At 38.0% G+C, this 22,982-nt stretch overlaps 1 protein-coding gene across 1 annotated transcript in view; it reads left to right on the top strand.

Moving 5' to 3' along the window:
• The window catches only part of DIAPH1 (diaphanous-related formin 1), a 98,340-nt gene that overhangs the window by 41,909 nt on the left and 33,449 nt on the right, over positions 1-22,982 (top strand). Inside the window, exons 15-18 of the mRNA XM_008569460.1 lie at positions 468-647; positions 1,426-1,968; positions 2,857-2,971; positions 3,457-3,465. Coding sequence (XP_008567682.1) covers positions 468-647; positions 1,426-1,968; positions 2,857-2,971; positions 3,457-3,465 — 847 coding nt within the window. The remainder of the gene's footprint in view (positions 1-467; positions 648-1,425; positions 1,969-2,856; positions 2,972-3,456; positions 3,466-22,982) is intronic.

Below are 22,982 nucleotides of genomic sequence, written 5' to 3' on the forward strand. Positions count from 1 at the left end.
GCCAAAAAAAAAAAAAAAAAGAAAACAAAAAAAATAGTGATGGCACTCTCAGGTTTGCATGGCATTTCAGACCTCTGATTTCTAAAATGATAGGAACTGGAGTCTGAGTTCTCTTTTTCTCTTTGATTGTTAAGGACTCCTATTGTGGTTGATAGGCTTTTGATCCTAGAGATTGCTGGTATTGTATCACCATAGCTGTCCTGGTTAAATTCTTTAAAATCTGTGGGGTTTTTTTTACTATAAAAGTAGGAAGACTATGGAAATGATCTCTGGTTCCCCTCTCCTTTAACTTTAATCTTAAGGTCAAAATCATGGTGCCTTTTTTTCCCCCAGGCATTGCCTGAGGTATAGGTCAGTGAGCTCTATAAATCAAGTATTGGCACAGAACAATAAATTATTGGGAATAACACTTGTGCTTCTTACTGAGATGGTGAATTTGCTGGGAGTGTGATTTCTTTCTTCTTTAGCTGGACTTAGAGTTAACAGCCCGACATGAGCTACAAGTGGAAATGAAAAAGATGGAAAGTGACTTTGATCTGAAGCTTCAGGATCTTCAGGGAGAAAAGGATGCGTTGGATTCTGAAAAGCAAAAAATTGCCACAGAGAAACAGGACCTGGAAGCAGAGGTGTCTCAGCTCACAGGAGAGGTAATGTCTGAGTAGGGAAGGCAGAGTGACCTGTAACTGCCATCAGCAGCCTCCGGATGTGCATGTCTTGGAACAGGAGTCAGTCATCTCACTCCCAGTGAGGGTTCAGCTACTAATTGGTAATCTAGTTAGATGGCATATATTTTTAAAATCATCTACTGTTTTTTGTTTTGTTTTGTTTTTGTTTTAGGGGTAAGTAATGCATAAGACAGGAAATTTGGAAAACACAGAAAAACATTAAGAGTGAAATGAATTACAATACTACCCAGAAATAAAGGGAATAGTCTTCAAATAAATTTAGAAGTAAAAACTAAACTGCTTACATATTTGCTAATCTTCTGTTATTTTAGTCCTCTCTGGACAGATTTATGCTTATACACTCTCTCTGCAGTTGTAAATATTTAAATGATCTGATAATCTGATCACTTACGTGTTTATATAATTATTTGTACAGCATGTACATTAGTTATATAAGTAGAACATTTGATTTACGTGACCTTTACATTTTCTAATCAAAGGGAGAGTTTAACATAAAGTTTGAAGTTTTCTTTTTTATACAAAACGTGCTGAACTAAGAACTTGAAGACCTGAATTCTAGTTTTGGCTCTGCCACTAAATAGCAATGTGACATTAGGCAAATCATGTATCTGTCTGACTCCTCTCAGTCCCTCCATTTATAAAATGAGAAGTCTGGATTAAGTCGTTTCTTAGGTTCCTTCCAGCTCCAGTAGTCCCGAAAGTGGGGTGAGAAATACTCATGTTGATGTTGTCTCTGTAGGTTGCCAAGCTGTCAAAGGAACTGGAAGATGCCAAGAAAGAAATGGCTTCTCTCTCTGCTGCAGTTGTTGCTGTAGCTCCTTCTGTTCCTAGTAGTTCTACTGTCCCCCCTGCCCCTCCTTTACCTGGTGACTCTGGCACTATTATTTCATCTCCACCTCCTCCACCACCTCCCCCTCCTTTGCCTGGAGGTGTTTGCATCCCCCCACCCTCTCCTTTGCATGGGAGTGCTGCCATCCCCCCACCCCCTCCTTTGCCTGGGAGTGCTGCCATCCCCCCACCCCCTCCTTTGCCTGGGAGTGCTACCATGCCCCCATCTCCTCTCTTGTCTGGAGGACTAGGAATGCTCCCTCCCCCCCCTCCTCTTCCTGGTGGTCCTGAAATCCCTCCACCCCCTCCATTTCCTGGAGGCCCTGGCATTCCTCCACCTCCACCTGCCCCATTTGGATTTGGAGTTCCTGCAGCCCCAGTTCTGCCATTTGGATTAACCCCCAAAAAGCTTTATAAGCCAGAGGTACAACTCCGGAGGCCAAACTGGTCCAAGGTGAGAGTTTCTGTCCATTTTTTCATCAGTAGATCTTAATAAACCACTTCAGTTTCCTACTTGGTATTTTGTGCATGGATGGGCTTCCCTTCCTTATAACTCGCACCTGTCTATCTTCAAGTTCCACTCATGTTTATGTTTATTCAGCAGATTTTAGGCATCTCCTGTATGTCAAACATCACCATGGAGAGTTCTATGAGCACCGTACTCTGAACTTATCTTAACTAAACTTATCCTTAAGTTAATGTTTTTTTGCCTTTTCTCTGAGGATATGAATGCCATGGTAACACACAGTTTGATAATAGTTATTTCAACCTATCTGCAAACTCCTGATACTTGTTATATCTAAAAGTCTTGGATTTATGGATATACTCCTCTACCAATCCCCCACCACTCCCCAGGATATGAGTTACATAGGCCATGTTTGCATGACACAGTATTGTTCCCATGATGTGTTGGAGACCCCTATGATTTTGAGTTAGGCTTTCACTTCCAGAAACCAAGTTAAAATAAAGGAGCTTAGGGATTTGTTCATAAAATGAACAAATCTGACATAGTTAGCCAGATTGATGGAAAAATGTAATGTAGAACAAGGGAAGATGTGAAATAAAGCTTTAATGCTTCTGAAGCTAGAGGACTTGGAGATAGGAGGATAGGTATCATAGCTGAATCTAGTTCTTGAATCATCACCAGTAAACAAACTGGAAGCATCATCTCCTGATCCCACCACAAAGAGCACAGCTGTTCTCTGTGTCTCAGGTTAGTCTTACTCTAGTAAGACATTGCTGATAACTAACCAGCCACCTCTTTTGCATCTTAATCAGTTTTTTAAAATAGAAAGTACAGGGCTCAGCTTAGTAACTCTTAATGCCCTGCTTGTATCCACAGTTTGTGGCTGAGGACCTTTCCCAGGACTGCTTCTGGACAAAGGTGAAGGAGGACCGCTTTGAGAACAATGAACTTTTTGCCAAACTTAGCCTTGCCTTCTCTGCCCAGACTAAGAGTGAGTACCTTCCTCTTTAATGCAAAGGTCCAGTGTAGAGTTTAGAATATCCTTTAAGTCAGTTTTCCATTCACTTCCCTTTCCTTGGTGACAGTGGAAAGGGAATGTTGGGTGGAAGAGAGATGGGTTTTTCCCATTTAGAAGAAAATAAGCTGTTTTTGTGTTATGGGTTACTGGGGTTGGGAAAGAGAACTGTTGCCTGTAGGTATTTTGTGTCAGTATAACTTACAGGGATGTGAGATTAAGGTGACAGAAACTCAGTTTGGGCCCATTTTGATGATACTCTTGAATAGATTCTGGCACTACCTTAAGGTACCATCTTTGGACCTGAGTACTTAATTCATAAAGATTGGGTAGAGTTTTTAACAGGTTCGGTGGCTGAGTGACTGTCTGCAATAACAGAGAACCATGTATGATTCCTTTTCTTTCTTCCATTTCTTTCCAATATCGGATGCTTTCTCCCTCCTGGCCCTTTGCTCCTGCAGCTTCCAAAGGTAAGAATACAAAAGAGCCCTTTAGTTGGGTCTTTTGAATACTAGAGAAAAAGATGGAACAGATGTAAAGGAATTTCTTTTTAAAAAACTGAGACCAGAGATGGAGGATTGATTTCTCTTTTACTAGTTTTTTCTGGAGTTCCAAAGGACCAGTAGCTGTTGTGTTAACTAATAGGGAAGAAAGTTATTTTAAGTTGAAGCTACCATATACTTATAAGGGACAACTTAAGGAATAATACCTTACATTTGTGTGGTGTTTTATAATTTTCAAAGTGCCTTTACATATATTACCCTACTTGACCTGCAAAGAAGCCTTATGAGACAGGCAGGATATATATTATCTCCATTCTGTGGCATATACAGACTAGACAATTAGGTGGCTTTCCCAAGGTTTTATTACCAGATCCAGGTGTCTTGACTTCTGGTCCATGTTTTCTATTTAAATTTTTGCTTTTCTTTTTTACCTTAATATGTTCCCCTTTATTTTAGAAGAGCTGATCTGCTTTGCTGTCTTCTTTCTTCACTTCCTAAGTCTTGAGGTTTTGTGCTCTCTGTGATAGGGCATTTGTAGTTATTTCCTCTGAGAGATACAGTATTTGAAAGATTTTGTCATGTATAATGACAGTTATAGCCTAATACTTTTTAATTTCCATCTTCTTTCAGCATTTTTGTTTACTTAGGTGTTTATTATGACCCTAGTAATGAAAATTCGACTTTGGAACTTTTCTTTTCCCTGCTTCACCCCACTTCCTCCCAGTAAATTAGTATTTTTAAAGACAATTATTTTTTTTTCCTTTAATGATCTGGTGGAACGAGGCTGCACGTTGTTCTAATAAGCCCAACAGATTGCTAGGTGCTTTTGGTGGCCCCTAGTAATATATGTGTGTGTGCGTATCTAGAAGTGTAATGTCATAATATTCAGGCCCATCTTGTTGCCCAATCTTTCAGGGCAAAATGTTCTTTTCCTCTAAGAGAACTGTCCTCTTTTATGCTAAAGTCCAGCCTAGGGAATTACTTCCACTCTCTTAGTCAAAAATACTATGGTGTTGACCACTTATACTACTCTAGTGTATCAACAAAGACTAGTTGACAATGAAAGTCACAGTCAAATGATTTCCTAATTTTTAAGTTCACAGAATCTATCCCTGTGTTGGCCTCTGGTGTAAGTTCCTTTCTTGCACCTGGACTCTGCACTCTGAGTATCATTGCAAATGTACACTGACAGGGCCCCTTTTCTCTGTCCCCCAACCCCCTTTTCTGTCCCCATCCTTCTTTTATTCTGTACATTTGTATTTCCATTGAATTTAGTTGGGTTTACTGCAGTTTAGTGGTCTTCCTTCGTATTTTTCTGTCAAATATAGTTATAAGTACTTACTGTTTGCCCAATTTAATAGTTATCTGTGACACTCAGATGCAAAAAACTTTCCTGCTTCTCATTAACCATGCTACATCTACATGTTTTTAATCATTTCCCCCAAATAACAAACACCTCCCCTTTTAAAAAATTATTTCTTTGTATTTTCAGTGTTTTATTGACTCCAGTATTGTCTGATTTATTTTTTTTCTTCTATATTTTCCAGCTTTCTTTCCCTTTGAGTTACTCTGTAAATCTGTGGTGATACAAGAAGTATTTGAATGTTAAGACTTGTTTTAATGTGTGTCTCTTGGGGACAAAATAGTTGCTTTAACATTTTATGCATGGGTATCAAGTAGCAGATGGAAGTGCTGCATATGGGACCAGTGTCATGTATAACACCTGTTGTGATTGGGGTAACTAAGTTGCCCTGCCTTTCTTGATGCTGCTTTGAGCCTTCCTCTCTTGATGCCAAGGCTAGCAAATTCATTACAGACTATTCCCAAGTGACTCCTTTCCTCACAGCTTGCCCAAAAAAGAACACTTGAGTAAAAGGCTTTGGGCTTCTTAGAGTTGAGGTTTTTGCCAGGTAAGGAATTTCAAGCTTTCAAAACTGCAGAGGTGAGGACTCAGAGGTCCCAGATCTCAGTATGACAGCAAGGTTTACTTTGCTTCCAGTGCTTTAAATATTTCTGGTATAAATATTTTAGAAAAAGACCTTCATCTTTAATCCTTTTTTTCAGTAGTTCTTAAATACTGAATTGAATACCGAACAAGTTCAGTTTGAATACTGACACCAATGTCAGTTGCGAAGTCTGTCATTCATAATCTTAATATAGATGATATAATTAAATGATAGATAACTACTCATTACCACCCTGTAAATATTCCATCTTCCAAATGAAGAAGTAGAAACATGGTTAAATCACTTTTTCAAGACTATATAGTAAGTGCTAGAGCTGTGGTTCAAACTTCAGACTAAGACTCCAAAGTCCTGCTCTAGCTCTGTGCTTCCCAGAAGTGAATGTACTTGCTCTAAGAGCCTCTGAAAGCTTAGATCCAGACAAAAACTGGAAGAGAGATTCTGGCTTCAGCAATCACTTCATTCAGGCATAAATGTCCTTGAATCGACAGTGACTCTTATGAGAACAAGAAGGGAACATTAGATCAGGGAAAGTAAGATACTGAATATTTAGGATTATATAAGAGGAGGTATGTTCTGATTATAGTATATTCAACTCCAGCAAAACTAATCCGATTGGAGAAATAAGACATGCTTATCTAGTACAGTAAAAGCCCTGCTTAGATGATTTTAGCACAGTAGTTGCCAGTGTTGATGAGGAAGTTATTTGGACACTAGGTTTTCATCATATTGCATTATTTCCTCTCTAGCTTGCTAAACACAACTCTCAGCTATTTGTTAAACCTGCCTGTATCCCCCTTATGTTTTATTGATACCTAAAACCTCCCATATACTACTGGTTCCCCCAAGAATGAGAACTGAAGAAAACACCTGCCTCACTCTGCACATTTGCTTGCTGTAGTCAAAGGTCTCCGGCCACTGCTTCATTAAGATTTAAGAATATGTGTGCCTTTCAGTAAGAGAAGAGCTAAGAGACAGGAACTGGTCCTAAAACTTTACAGATTCTCCTATACATTCTTTTTCTCTTAAGGATTAGTCTCATGTTTCTGAACTCTTTACTTCCTATAAATCAGGAATTTACTTACTCAGTTAATTTATTCACTGTCAGGGAATAATTTGAATTCAGATTTGATAGGCAGTGCCATAAAACTTCTAGTGCTTTTTCACTTTCTTACTTTCCTTATAGTAGTCGGCTAGGAGTCATTTATCATGGACTCTTTGTTGGCTCTGCTTTTGAATTTTTTGGAAACATGTCCAATACTTAAATTCCATTTTTTTTCATCTTCTCCAAGGGAACATTTTCATCACTGTTGTGGTTTTTCATTTTCTCTTCCTTCTAACTCTTACTCTTCTTTGTTGATGACATGATCCTGTTAAAAATTTCACTGCTGGAACCATAGTGTGCTGAGTGATAACTGATGTCCTAAGTACAGTGACTTTTCCTTTTAGGTTTATTCCTTCCTTCTGAAAACCTTTTGGACTCATAAGATCCAAAAGCTAATCATGCTTAGTAGGTGTGCAATGGACATTAGACCTGTTAAAATATGAGGTGCATTGTGGGAACTGTATCAGTACAGTTTTCCAAGTGTTTGATATCAGTAATTAAAAAGAACTGTGGCTAAAAATTAAGATCTTGACCAAGAGCTGAGAATTTCATAAAAAATAACAGTATTGTAGTTAGGATTTGATTGTGTAGGTCCAGATCCCAAAGCTTATACTGTTGGCAACTTAGGTAGATTTACCTGTCTGCTGCTCTTGTGTAACTTTCTTGGTTCAGGCTTCAGCAGGAGCCTATGGTGGGAAGCAATCCTCTCTTTTTCAAAAAGGATATAAGGGTCTTTTTCCTTGTCTCTGTGATCCTCTTCTGTCCACTAGGTGGCATTAACCCACTTGGACCTTTATTAGTGTTAGTGAATCTTTATAGCTTTTGCTTTCACCTTTAGAAGCAAGATTTTATAAGAGGTCAATCTGCCTCACCCTGTTCAGTGAGTCTCTGGGTAGAAAGATGTCTATTCCATCAGTTCCTTACTCCTCTCAAGTGTATAGGATTAGGACCAGAAGTACTATTCAAATGAACATTTGTTGAGATTGTTAACTTTTAATTACTAGCTTCTTTTGGGTTTTGAGTAGGGTCAGAGTATTAGCACAAAGCAATTGGTAAGTTCTGTAATATCAGATAATAGACCCTTATAATTTAAAAATATAAACCTACCTTTATCACCCAGGGTTATGAGGAGTCCTGCACATGGAATAAGTACCACAGCTCCTCCAGGTCATTAAGTCCCTATCATCAGTGGTATAAAAAGGGAACCTAAGCTACCCGCTTATATATGCTTCTATACCCCAACCTTACAATCATTATTTGCCTTGAATCCACTAGATCTAATATTATGCCATTTATCTTAGTTTATGTCACTCATCACAGGAAGCCCCAGTCTCCCAGGTCACCCTTCATCTCCCATACTCTAACCTTCATAAGGTTCTGTGTATTTCCAATTCTGTCTCCTCCCATCCCACCTAAGCTTCTGAAATCAGTCCACTGTGCCCTCTGAAAGTCACTGTTCATTACTAGAAAAATCTCCTGTATCATCAACTTCACTTTGCTCTAATGGAAACCTGGCTTTCCCTCAACATCTGCTTTCCCTTTGCTTTCTCATGTGGTTGTTTTTCTGTCCTCTCATAAACCTCACTCCAGTGGGCCTAGAGAGGAGAGCAGATGTCCTCTTTGTTCTTTATTGCCACTTGCAGATCATTCTACTTTTCTTTTTCTTAAAAACCAACAATTTCAAATCTCCTGAAATCAAATTATATCACCCAGTTCCTCTCTTTGTGCTATCGTCTTCTAATACCCCAAGTTACTCCCTCATTTCTCAACCAACTTAGTTCCTGGTCACTCTCTCCAGTACTCCCAGTACTACTTCTGACTTAATTCTTAATAATTTCTATACAAAGGGGTTATGATCATATGAGTATTCTGACCTTTCAATTCCTTGAATTCTTCTCTTGATCTTGTCCTCTGTCTTACCTCAGCCATTCCCTACTTTGGTCATTACTGATAACTGCAGCCCTTTCATAATCGCACTTACATACTCCTATCTTTTTACTTTGCTGTCTTTAATATACTGACCCCAACAGTCCTCCAGTCCCCTTATCCTAAATGGACTGGAAGTCCATTTATCCTACCACCTTTTCACTGTTCTTTATTCCCTTGATGACTTCACTCTTCTCCTGAGCTAAAATTCCGTGGATAATCAGTATAATAATCATTCTCTTGTTTTGTTTTTTCTTCCATTACCTCTCTTATCATACTTAATTGGAAAACCCACAATCCTGGTTAATTCCATCTCTGTCCACCCTGCACCTGTAGCTGTGCAACTAAACATGACTGGAGAAAACCACACAACTAGCCCTCCTTGAAACACTTTCTTCACTTGGCTTTCAGAACAGCGAATGCTTTTACTTTTCCTCCTACCTCACTGGCTATTCTTTCTCCTGGCTCTCCTCTGCTCAGTTGTTGACGTTGTTTGATCCTTGATACTGCCAGGCAATCAATATTTTAAGCATTTCTAATCCATTCAGTTTCTTTCATACCTTTTCTCTCCTCAAAGGCCCACCATCTCCCTCATCCTCATTCTCAGTTGATGACTTTTTTTTTCTACTTCACTGAGAAAATTAAAGCAATCAAAAGAGGAACTGCTCAAGACTTCCACTATTACTTTTACCCACTTTCTCTGTTTTCCTCCCTGTTACCACGGCCCTGTCTAAAGCCAGTTCCTATACTAAGGCGATATCTTCATTTCAACAAATGTATAGAATACACTGAAAATATAGAGTAAAAAAATCTCTCTTTCCCCCTGGTTAAACCATGATTTTTATATGCTTATGTTATTCTAATAAAGGAATGGGCAAACCCTTTTCTCCTTTAGTTCAGGCAAGAAAATGTGGGAAATTTTCAAATAGAATCTTACTAGGAGCTAAAGAGAAAATTACAGAAATGTGCGGGTATACAGACTTTTTAAAAAAAATTCAATCTATGTGATCCGATAAGATATATACTATTTTGTATTTTACTTAACATGTTTCAGCATCTTAATGTCATTACAAATAGATCTGCCTCATTATTTCTAATGGATAGTTGTATGCTGTCATATGAATAATACAAATTTATACAACTAATCCTTCACTAAGAACTTAAGTTTTCAATTTTTTGTATTACAAGCAATGCTGCAGGAAACATCCTTTTGTATTTATCTTTGCAAACTTGTATTTATGCAGAGTAATTTCTTAAAAATAAAATATTGGGGCCCAAGTTGCTAGGTATAAGATTGTACCAATTTATACTTCCACCAAAAATAAATTATTTATTGTAATGTCTGGTAAGGGGGAAGTGATATCTTGGTTTAATTTGATTGCAATAATGGTTTTCCTTCACACCTTACTTGCACTTCCACCAAAAATAAATTATTTATTGTAATGTCTGGTAGGGGGGAAGTGATATCTTGGTTTAATTTGATTGCAATAATGGTTTTCCTTCACACCTTACTTGACTCTTTCCTCATCTGTAAAATTAAACAGATGAAACAGAAGATACCTTTCAGTTCTAAACCTCTGGTTCTGTTACTTTTTTTCTTTTTCTTTTTCCTTGCAGTAAGCTTTTGGTGTTATCTGTCATCATCTCAAATGCTTCTTTTGTTTTTGGTAGCTTTCTAAATTCTTTTGTTATTTTGTTTATTTTGCTCTGAATTTCATTCTCTTATTCTGTGCACCAAAGGTCAGGCATTATTAGGAGCTGCTGCTTGCTTACAACTAGTATTTTGTGGGTAGAGAGCTAAACTGGGGCAAAACTTTAAAATTTTGCATGAAGCCTGCTGATGTAGTTTCCACAGAAGACTTACTGGTGGAGATTTAAGGGAGGGTATCATCAGATAAAGGTAATTAAACTTTAATTCCTTCTAAACTGGAGGAATTTGATATATTTTATATGCAGCAGTGTGCTCTTCTCCTTTTCGCCACCAGATGGCACATGGACCTCTTTTATTTTAGATGTGTCATTGTTACGTTTGGTAGTGATGCAATCACGTTCGGGAGAGGCAACCTCTGTTGTTTTCAAATACAAAATGCTTAGTATACTGCCCTCTACCTGTCAGAAAATTTATTTGGAGGACTGATTAGTAAAATTACGCAGGAAGATACAGCTTGCCCTTTTACGAAAGGATCTTGGCCTGTTACAGCTAGTACTTTTTTTATAGAAGCAATATTAGTGCTCTTTTGGGGGCCCAGAGTCTGGAGAATGTTTTTGTCCTTTATTCTGATAGCTTCATGAAAGCAGTCCTCCCTTTCAGAGGGCTTAAAGAGAGGATTGTATTTTACTAGCCTGGTAGTTTCATTATATATGTATTTGTTTTTTATTGTTTGTTTGTTTGTTTTTGGCAACTGGCTGGTAAGAGGAACAGAACTCTTGACCTTAGTGTCACAAGACAGCACTCTAACCAACTGAGCTAACTGGCTAGCCCTTTTTTGTTTTGTTTTGATTTTGTGGAACGTATGTATTTGTAACCCCATTATATACACATTCATAATCCCATGTCTATCTCAGTTTCTTCTGAAGAGCTACTTCAAGCACTTAATAGAACATACCCACTGATAGTATATTGATAACTAGCCAGAGATACTGAATCCATTTCCTGCAGGGAATTCTCCTGGCATAACTTGGACGGAATATGCTGGTGCAGAAAGGTTTTGCAGTCAACCCTTCTGTGTCATTTAACTCCTAATTATCTCAAGATTATTTCCATTTTTAGAGCCTCTTTCTAGCCATCCAAACTTTAATGTGTGCCTGCATTACACTATTCTAGACATGAGTAGAGTAAAACAGTATCTTTTAAACCCAAGGTACCATCTACCATTATCTGTGGATTCCAGATTTGATTTCTGTCAAAATGTCCTTTTAAATGTCATTTTCTGAGACTTAGATGATCTAGTAGAGGGATCGGTATTGCCTAAACTTCTGTCATCTTGGTGCAGTCAGTCTCTATACTTAAATGTCTATTGTACTGATAATTTTTAAACTTTAATGGGCTGGCCAATTAGCTCAGTTGGTTAGAGTGCAGCCTTATAACACCAGTGTCACAGGCTAGGATCCCTATACTGGCCAGCTGCTACCGCTTCCCCCCCACCCCCCAAATAAAAACAAAACTTTAGTATTAATAAGGATTACATAAAGAGCATATTAAAGCTTTAAATTCCTAGGTTCCACTTCCACTACAGAAAGATGCATTTTCAACAAGCATCCCATGTAATTTTGTTCTAGATACACTAATCTGGCTTGAGCCATTGTTTCCATGTTTATTTCTTTTTCTTTTTTCATTTTCTGCTCATTGTCTTCCCACTGTCTGCCTTAGTCTAGAAGCTGCGCTACTTTTTCTCTTAATATTTTGATGTCTCCATGAGAGTATGTTTTGTGCAAGTATTATTCCTGTTCTTATTGAGGTCATACAAGATCAATTAGGAAACAACTCAACATTGTTTTTTTTTTTTTTATTGTCATCTTCTCAGCCAGGTTTCAGTAGGCATCTTAGAAGGACGTTTTGAAGTTCTCTGGGGTCAGTGAAGTAGCTGAGAACCACTTAGAGACTGACTAGACTGGAGAGGATGGATGAAGGGCAGAGTGTTGTACTAGACTTGGGCTTGTACATCAAAGATGGAGTTGTGAGAAACTCGAGAAGGTCAGATTAGGATGAAGAATGTCACAGTTGTGCAGACATAACTCTTGTTCAAGTTTGGTTATTCTCTTGCCATGGAGACCTGGAGATGGTAAGGATCAAAGATGTATTTAGAAGGAGGAGTGGGATCTCCAGGAAGTGTCAGAGTAGTATTAGGGTTTGGAATGAGCAGAAGAGTGATCCAGTGCTCTTGCTGTTCTGAGGATCCCTTGACCTTATACTCTTTGGGATTTGTTAGGTCTGAAATGACTTTGCTGATGCTGGACAAGTCTCCCTCCAATGTAAGGTTGTAGACAAGCTAGTTTGCAAAGAGTATTAAAGGTGTCTCCACCACAGAATTTTTCCTCTGGGGCTTTTCTTACTGCTTCTCTTTATTTGTTTTTTTGCATAGATAACATAGGTGGAAATCAAGAAATCAGAAATCAAGATGGTTTGAAAAAGTCTCATTCCCACCCTAGTATTCATCTACCCTATCCTTTTCCCTCTCCCACCCTCTACAGGTAACCATTTTTATTAGTTTCTTGATTTTCCTTTTAGGATTTTTTTTTTAAATGCAGTTATAACCAAATACTAATATTATACATTCTTGCCCTCCCTCACCTTACCAAAAGGTAACATACTATCTATACTGTTCTATACCTTGCTTCTGTATCCTGAAGAGTCTTCATATCAGTATGTAGAGATCTTCTTCATAAAAAAAAAAAAAATTCTAGTGTTTCAATAAGCCTGCATTACTTTTATAATGAACACAAGGATAAAACAAAAATATAGCAATGAAATAATCTGTCCTTTTTTTGAAACAGCAGCCACAATAAGCCGTTTGCTTTGAATGCATCTTGGCATGCATACGTGTCCTTTTGTTCTCCTTGCATACTCTTTTATGTAACAATGGACTGAAGAGTTAGTAACCCACACCAACTTTGTAAATGTACAGCACCTCATTCTAAAGCTTATAGCCATTATGGTATGGGAAAAAGAGACTTGAAAAGTTCTGCTAAGTGACCTTCTGGACCATAGCTACTTTGCTATAGCATGATACTTTTGAATAGGAGCACAGCCTTGAGTTGCTAGCGTAGGGACACTATTTCATAAAGGGTCTTCAGAGAAAAGGAGTGGCCTACTTCATTTTTTTCTTGTATACATCTAAGATTTTTTCTGGAGATTAATTTCTCTAGAACTTAGTGTACTAACTTAGTACACTATAACTGTCCCATGCTTTAGAATTCCAGCCCATCACCCTTGGAGCAACATGGAAGAATGCTCATGATATGATCTTTGGTGGGAAAAGCAAGAAATAAATTATATACAGCCTTATTACAATCGTGTTTTACAGAAAAAAAATGCAGAAGTTAAAGATTAGAAAGGAATATATACAACAATACTATATATAGCAGAGATTTTGTTAGAGTGCTAGTGTTTTTCTTCCATTTTTTCTATAATGTGGTTATATTGTTTTTATAATGGGAAGGACAAAAGGGCTAAGAAGGAAATTTGCCCATGTCCAGTGTTTGAAGAAGAGGGTTTCTAGAAGTACTTGGACCTAATATATTATTGTCTGCAAAGCAGACTACTAGTATGCAGCTCTATAGAGCAAGTTAAGAGCATCCTTTATTTCACTCTCCACAGTGATCCTGGCCTGCTTTAAGAGTTAGTTTCTCTTTGAAAATCATTTTCCAATATGAAAAGCTCTTTGTTCTTCTCTAAGCTCCCTTGGGCAAAAAACCCCAGTTATACAACAGAAGGGCATTAGTAACCCCATTTCTGCTAGGTAGGATGGAACCATTCTTCCCTTCTGTTCCTATAGTAATTCCAATTCTGTTCTGAGAGTCCATGATTTACTTTTTCAGATTTATTAAATTAGAAGATAAGACACTCTCGTGTGTGCATGTGTACATTCCTTTCGGCAAGAAAAACTGGAAAAATCCTTCCAAGAAGAATGTCCTCATTTTTCTATTCTGCTTGCATTTTTCTTTTCAGCCACGGGGTGTGCGCAGTTGAGCTATTTTGGCTCAGGTTCCAGTTTGTGAGGTCAGAGCCTAGGGATTGGAGGGGAAGATCAGGTGACTTTCAGTAACAGTGATGACGGTCCTGGCCTCATCCCCACCCCTTCTCCCGGCTCTTTCTCCACCCTTTCCTGGCTTCCATCTCAGGAACAAAGAAGGGAAAAAAACAACAGTATGATGAAAACCAGCAGCTGCCTCTTCAGGCTCAGGCTGGGGGCTGGGTGTTTATTCCATCTGTTCTCTTTGTTATGCTCTTACTCCGTTACCTCCCCTCCCCAACCCTTAATAAAATGAAGGGTATTTCTAGAATCCTTTGTTACACAGAATGGTTTAGAAATCTGCACTTTACTCAGTATTTAGGTGGGTGTGAGTGAGACTGAGTAGAGATTAAAATTGCTGTGCCTCACCTAAAAAAAGATGAAGTGCTTTGCCTTTTCATTCAGTCTTGTTCATGAATGCCTATTTAATGTCAGATTTGTGGTAGGGGCTAATCACCTATTTTTTCTAATTATTAAAACATTTCTATAATATATAACTGGTATTATAACTGAGAAATATGAAGTACAGAATTAATATGTCCTTTGCTTATTAAGATATTAAGCTTATTAAGATTTTCTGTGAAGCAAGTAAATACCAAGCCAGCATTTGAGCCCTGATCTTTTGGGCTCAGAATCCAGCACTTGGTAAAAGGGAGGTCAAAAAAGCAGGCATGTTCAGAGAAACTGAGATGCTTCCAGGACTGTTTCATAGGACTGTGCTAGTGCTCTTTGCTTTCTACCAGTGATCAGTGTCCTGATTTCTTCAACAGATACATTTCAAGGGAAAAAAATGAGGTGGAGGGGAATACCTGGATTGAGAGATTTAAAAAATATATCAACCAGTATGGTGTATGGAACTTATTTAGATCCTGATTCAAACTGTATAAAACACTTAACATTTGAAACAACTGGAAATTGGTGGGATAACAGTGTTATGGTTTTTTAAAAAGTTATTATCTTTTAGAGATGCGTACTGAAATAAATATAGATGATATTGTATGTTGCTTGGAATTTAGAAGTGAGTGGGGGTATAGGTGAAACAGAATTGGCCAGGAGTTGATAATTGTTGAAACGGAGTGATGGGTACATGGGGATTTATCCTATTTTGGTTTTGTATGTTTAATTTTTCCCATAATAAAATATTTTTTAGGAAAGGAAAAGAGCTTTATTCATAGTACCTTATTCTGATGCCTTTTCTCCTGCCCTCTAGCTGTTTCTTTGTATGAGCTTGTCGTAGCCCTCTGCTGACACACCTGAGTCCTTACTTGGGGCAGTGCCTGTCCTTCCAGTCCCCACCTACCACATCTCAGAAGCAGATCTCTTAGCACTCCCTAACTGAGTCACTGCCCTGGGTGTGCTGAGAAATACTGTCTGAGTGACCAAATGTTTGTAAAGTGCCAACATTTCTAATATTGTTTTTCTCCTACCTTTTCAGACTTTCATCTGCCTCCTTCCTAATTCTCAGCACCTGGTTCGTGTAGGTTTGGGATTCTATCTGATTTTGTTCTTGTTCTTCAGGTTTATCCATTTCTGCCAGTTTGCCCCATCCCTTCTTACAGCTTGCACATCTATAACAGTCTAGCCTGGTGGGATTTAGCAGATGGGTATACGTTTTGGGCAAGAAGTCGATGATAAGAATCTGGTTATTTTGGGGCAGGGATTACTGCTGTTCATTTGGCATGCTGTATTTCCCTTCTATGGAGTATACCTATTAATTGCTTTAAAGTGCTGAATTTTTCACTCATGTATTTTACAGCCAGGAGGAATATAAACTAGAAATCCTCGACATGGGCAGCTTCTCATACTAGTATATGATAGACCCTCTTGCTCTCTCCTCTTCCCAGAATCAGAGTTCATGTAGTGATTAATACACATTTCTTATTGTATGCTGGGTGGACTTGGCAATTCTGTAGCTATATTACCTTCACAGAACGTTTGTTATTGTGTTTCTATCTTTTATTTTTTTGGCAGCTGGCTCATATGGGGATCTGAACCTTGGTGTTATAAGGCTATGCTCTAACCAACTGTTGTGTTTTAATCTTTCACATTTACCTGGGAAATCTAGAATTCTTTCACAAAGATCCTATTTTTTTAGAGAGAACTATAATGGTCCGCCTTATTTTTTTTTTTAAACTTCCTGTTGTGATTTGTGTTTGTATGTTGTATGTACTGCCATATCATTTTAGGGACATTGGATAAATGAGCATATTTGTGCTGCCTCATTTAATTAGTGGAAACAATTAATGACTAGGGCCCACAGATTTTTCAAGATATTTCTGCGTGTGTTCTCTTTTAGTCATAAACTTGGCTTACTCAGGGGAAGTGTAGCATGAGATTATGGAGGGTGTTCCCTGTAGAATAAGATCAAATGCCACAGGCTTTATTTTGGGCAGAGCAAGTAGTGTTTTGGTCCTGAGTTAAGTGAGTCAGAATTAAGGTTAGGTGGAGTTGCTTTATAACTCAGCCTGAGTCCTCCAGTCTTGCCGATGTAAATGGCTTTAGAGCCAGTCTGTGTGCTCAGCAGTATTTTCCCAAAGTCATTTTCCTATCCCACTTACTCACTCCCACCTGCAGTTCTTAAGAACTTAGTTTCCAGGATGTCAGACAACTCCCCACCCCTCCATATCCTGTTGTGGTCTTCACTGAGAGAAGCCTGCAACAGGAATTCCTGGGGAAGTGATGGCTATAGCTGTGGGACTCTGGGGGCCATTTAGCTCATTATTAAAGTTGGGGAAGAGTGTGCTATAGGAGGACCTCCCTTCCATTCTGTGGGCTCTTGGAAACTCTGTTACTAATCATAACCAAGCAGTAACTGGGACACAGGGCTGCTGACCTTGTTTCTTGACTCCGTTTTTAGAGACTGAAAATTATTTTCCCTTCTTGTTCATCAATTTCTATTCTCTGGATTTTGGAATTCGACATATCTATCAAGACTCCTGACAAAATTGACCTGAACTCTGTAAGATTGATTCTTCTGACATGCAAAAATAGTGAAGAATGAAAAATAGGGTCCCTGTGTTGGACAGCAGGGGGTGCTCGTTCCCTTCACTTTATAGTCTTGACACTCCCTACTGCATTCAGCCATTTTAGACAGATTGTTTTTGCTCCCAGCTAACTCCATTTTGTGTTTGTGACGCAGGAAAAAAAAGAGTTAGGCAAAGGAGGAGTCTGATTGGGGGAGGGAGCTATGGACTCCTTTACTCAGCAGTTGCTCACCAGGGACATACCTTGCTGCAGGCTGCCTGCATCCTGAGCAATCGATGCTGCAAGACTCTGCCAGCTGAGCAAAGAGCAAAATGGTGTTTGGCTACTGTACATGTACTAACCATGCCAGGGTGCTGGCTTTTGAGACATCAGACAGGGCATCCCCTCTGCCTCATCTAGACTTTATGCCTGGGTTTAGGTGTTTTTGCTATAGAGATATGCAGGGTGGTATTCTTAATTATAGGATCAGCTAAGAAGAAAAGATATCAAAAGAAAAGGAGAAGAAAAAGTACTGTTTTTACTTAGTTGTCTGGGAAGAATCAGATGTCCTAATGACTCCAGGGAAACAGTCTTGACTTTCTTTAAAAAAAGCTTTTATTGGGCCGGCCTGTGGCTCACTCGGTAGAGTGCGGTGCTGATAACACCAAGGCCACGGGTTCGGATCCCATATAGGGATGGCCGGTTCGCTCACTGGCTGAGCGTGGTGCTGACAACACCAAGTCTTTTAAAAAAAAAAAAAAAAAGCTTTTATTTTTGAAAATGTAAAAAAAAAAAAAAACTGCACACACACACACATATGTGTATATATGTAAAGAGAATAGTTTAAAAACTTATCAACTAGCTGGCCGGTTAGCTCAGTTGGTTAGAGTATTGTAAAGGTAACACCAAGATCTGCGGTTCATTCTCTATACCAGCCAGCAAAAAATAAAAATCAAACTTATCAACTAATGGCTAGTCTTGTTTCATATACCTACATCAACCTCCTCAATATCATCTGTTATTTTTAAGTGTATCCTAGTTGGTCATATCATTTAATCCTTAAGTACTTCAGAATTTGTGGCAAAAAAAAATTTTTTTTAAAAGATAATTACATTACCATTATCACATCTAAAAAATTACTTAATATCAGATATTCAGTTAGTGTTTAAATTTCCCAAACTATCTTATAGTAGTTTTTGTTTTAAGAGTGTTCAATTGAATCAGAGAGAAATAAAGTCTACATGTTGCAGTTGGTTAATGTTTACGTTGGATCTTTCTCCAGCTTGCACTCTCTCTCTCTTATTTTTTGTCTTGCAATTTGTTTGTAGACTTAATTTCTCAAGGATAGAGGAAGGATCTCTCATGTTGGGACTGAGAAAATACAGAGCCAGACACCCCTTCTTCATAGAGCAGAACCTCTCATCTTAAGGATTTTCCCCAGAGGCTATTGGAGAGGAAGGGAAGGAGCACTGCTCTGCAACTTTCAGAGGGAGAAGGAGCTGGACTCTTACTTCTCTCCTGACGTGATAGTCTGTTATCCAAAGTCTTAAGAAAAATTTGCAGACTTCTCTCAATAGAGAACTTAGTTATAGAAATGGACCATGCTCTTTCCTAGGAATTAAAGGAGAGCTCTTAAGCAATGGGACACTGTATTTGCCCACTGTATAATAGTTGCATCCCTACGGTGTTTCTAGATTCTCAGATTTTTCTCCCAAATAATTTTTTTACTTAAGTAGTAGCCTTTCTTCCTGATTAGATCTAGTGAGTTAACAGTACTTCATGGACTGTTTTACAGAAAGAAAAAATATAATGTTATATTAATGGGGGTGGTGGTAATTTTTTCATGGCTTCAGGATTATAATAGATCCACTCTTCCCCATGACCTTTTTGGAGATAATCCCTTAGAATGACTCAGATGCAGATGATGAGATGAAAGCTCTTGCTTGATGTTCTTCTTTTCCCTTCTGAAATGGATCACTGACTCACTTTCAGCAACCACAGCACACAGTCTATTCCCTTGCTTTGGGGACAGCACAGGTTATAGAAGTGAAGTTACAAGGTCTGAATTCTTGGCAAGGCTGGCAGAGCACTGGTAAAGTCTGGTCCTTGGAGACTAGATTGGCCCCATGCCTAGTTTGGAAGCTGTAGTTCCTACTACCAGAGGGCTTAGAATCTGCTGACGAGTTGAGGGTGGCAGCAGCTAGAAACATGGACCCTGGCACTGCCATTTTTTTTTCTTTTCAACGAAAGAGTCAGTTAGGTGATAATGGTTTCTCTTTTCTGCTGTTGTGTATAGAGAATTATAGTCTTTGCAAATAAGATTCTCCTCCTTTTCTGTTACACCAATCTTGTATTCTTAACATAAATCCAATGTGGGCATGATCTGTTACCCTTTTTATTTCACATTGCTTAATTCAGTTTGCTATTAGGAATTTTGTGCCTATGTTTATGAGAGAAAGTACCTATGGATTTTTTGATACTGTTCTTTCACATTTTGGTATTAAGGTTATGCTAACCTCACAATATGAGTTGAGAGATATTTACTTTTTCTATTCTGTGGAAGAATTTTTGCATAAGATTGGAGGAATTATTCCTTGGATGTTTGAAATAATTAGCTGATAAAGTCATCTGGATCTCCAAGGAAATTTTTAACCACTGATTTATTCTCTTTCATGGTTATAGGATTGTTCTGGTTTTCTCTTATTTGAGTAAGTTTTGGTAAGTTACATTTTTCTAGAAATTTGTTTATTTCACTTAAATTTTCATATTTTTATACATATTTAATTAATTAATTAATTATTTTTGCAGCTGGCTTGTACAGGGATCCAAACTCGTGGTCTTGGTATTATAAGGCCACACAGTAACCAACTAAGCCAACTGGCCAGCCTCCAAAATATATTTTGTATGAAATTATTCATCTTAATGCCTGAAATGTATTTAGTTCACTCCTGATATTGGTTACGTAAACCTCTGTCTCCTCCCCGCCTCTCATTTTAAATATTGATCAGTCTCACCAGAGGTTTGTTCAGTTTACTAGCAGTTTTGTTAATCCCCTCTATCATAGACTTCATTAATTTCTTTTATCTGTATTTTAAAAAATTTCTTTAGATTTATTTTACTGTTCTTATTATAATTTCTTGGAATGGGTGCTTAACTCCTTAGTTATCAGTCTTTTTTCCCCTCATATATGCATTTGAAACTATGTTTTTGTTTAAAAATTTTTTTAGGTGCATTCCTTAAGTCTCGATAGGAAGCGTATTAGTCTTCTGCTAGGGTTGCCATGCAGAGTACCAAAAACTGGGTGGCTTAAACAACAGAAATTTATTTTTTACAAATATGGAGGCTAGGAACCCAAGATCAAGGTGTTGGCAGGTTTAGTTTCTTCTGAGGCCTTTCTTCTTGGCTTCCAGATGGCCATCTTTTTGCTGTGTCCTCACATCTTTTCCTCTGTTTGCACATTCCCATTGTCTCTTTGCATGTCTTATTTACTCTTCTAATAAGGACACTAGTCAGATTGAATTAGGGCCCACCCTAACAGCCTTATCACCTTTTAAAACTTAATCACCTTTTAAAAGACCCTGTCTTCAAATACATTCACATTTTGAGGTATGGGGGGTTAGGGCTTCAACATATGAATTTGGGAGGATGCAATTGAGCCCATAACGAGAAGCATTTTAATTATCATTTAGTCCAGTACATTTTCTGATTTCCATTATGATTTCTTTTCATGGGTTATTTAGAAATACTTAATTTCTACATATATGGAGGAGTGTGTTCATTTCCTATTGCTGCTATAACAGATTACCCCAAATTTAGTGTGTAAATATATGTATTATATTAAAATAATACGAATTGATTATCTTATAGTTCTGGAGGCTAGAAGTCCTAAAATCAAGGTGTTGATAGGGCTGTGTTTCTTCTGGGAACTTTAGAAAAGAATCTGTTTCCTTGCCTTTTCCAGCTTCTAGAGGCTGTCTGCATTCCTTGGTTTATGGCCCCTTTCTTCTTTAGAGCCAGCAGTGTAGCATCTTCAAGTCTTTTCTTTCTCTTTGAACTCTGCTTCTGTCATTACATCTCATTTCTGACTCTGATGCTGCTGTCTCCCTCTTATGGGAATCTTTGTCATTATATTGGGCCCACCCAGGTAATACAGAATAAAATTCTCTCATCTCAAGATCCTTAACTTAATCACATCTGCAAAGTCCCTTTTCCTAGGTAAGGTTGTTATTCACAGGTTTCCAGAATTAAGATGTGGACATCTTTGGGGACCATTATTCTGTCTACCACATGGAGTTTTCAGGATGTTTGTATTTCTTACTAATCTATAGCTAATAGCATTTTGGTCAGTGCTCTTGTGATTTCAATCTTTAGAAATTTGCAGTTTTGCTTTATGGCTCAGAGTATTAATAAATATTATAAATGTTCTATGTGCACTTGAAAAGCATGTATGTGGTCTTCAGTTATGTGAACTGTATATCTCTGTTAGTTCCTGTTTGTTCATTGTGTTGCTTAAATTTTCTGCATCCTTACTTTTTGTTTGATTGTTTATCAGTTACTGGGAGAATTTGTTAAAATATTCCACTTTGTGGATTTGGCATTGTAGTTTTGTCAGTTTTTGCTTCATATTTTTCCTTTAAATTTTTTGTATTGACATAATAATTTCAGAGTTATGGAAGAGTTGCTAGAATAGTACAAAAAATTTCCTGCATATACTTGACCACACTCCTCAAATGTTAAGATTTTACATTTGCTTTATCTTTCTCTCTCTGTGTGTGTGTATATATATGTATATATATGTGTGTGAATTGTTTTTTCCTGAACATTTGAGGATATATTACAGACATGTTGTCTCTCTTTTTTTTTTTTTAAAAGATGACCGGTGAGGAGATCCTAACCCTTGGCTTGGTGTTGTCAGCACCACACTCAGCCAGTGAACAAACCAGCCATCCCTGTATAGGATCCGAACCCATGGCCTTGGTGTTATCAGCACCACACTCTCCCGAGTGAGCCACTGGCCGGCCCCTCAGTGTGCATTTTCTAATAATAGGTCCATAAGCACAGTACAGTTATCAAAATTAGAAAATTAACATAAATGCAATACTATTATTTAATTTACAGACTTCAGATTTTACAAGTTGTCACAATAATGTCCTTTATAGAAAAAAATCCTGGATCATGCGTTGTATTTATTTGTCATGTATCTTTAGTCTCATTTAATTGGGAACAATTCCTGTTAAATTAAACAATAATAAACAATTCTGCTAAAGTAGATAGACCCCCATTCAAAATTTGGTTTGGATATTGAGACTGATGATGCCACACACACAGAAAGAGGTCATGAAAAGGTTTATTAATTTACATAATGAGGTCTCTGGGGAGAGTGGAGCAGTCCTCTCAAGTAGGTTTGAAATGGCTTGAGAGAGCAAGGAACAGAGACTGGCCTGGGTTTTTATGGTGGTTAGGGGGTGGGGCCAAGGTGAGAGTATCTGCACAAGGGCGGACCTCCCATGGTTTGAATCTCCTGCTGGTGCCAAAGAAGGGAACATTTAGATTTTCATATCAGCTTGCTCAGGAGTGGGACATAGATGAAAAAGAGAGAGGTGAGGTTTAACAGCTGTCAGCAGTCTAACATCAAAAATGGAGTCAGATTCATTATAGTTCTTCAGCCTTTATCTTTCATGACCTTAACATGTCCCTGAGTTTGGATTTGTCTAATATGTCCTCATGATTAGATTCAGGTTATACATTTTTTTTTTTTTTTTTTTTTTGGTCTTTTTTCGTGTCCGGCAACGG

Source organism: Galeopterus variegatus, unplaced genomic scaffold (assembly GCF_000696425.1).
Source record: "Galeopterus variegatus unplaced genomic scaffold, G_variegatus-3.0.2 Scaffold502, whole genome shotgun sequence".
Lineage (NCBI taxonomy): Eukaryota > Metazoa > Chordata > Mammalia > Dermoptera > Cynocephalidae > Galeopterus > Galeopterus variegatus.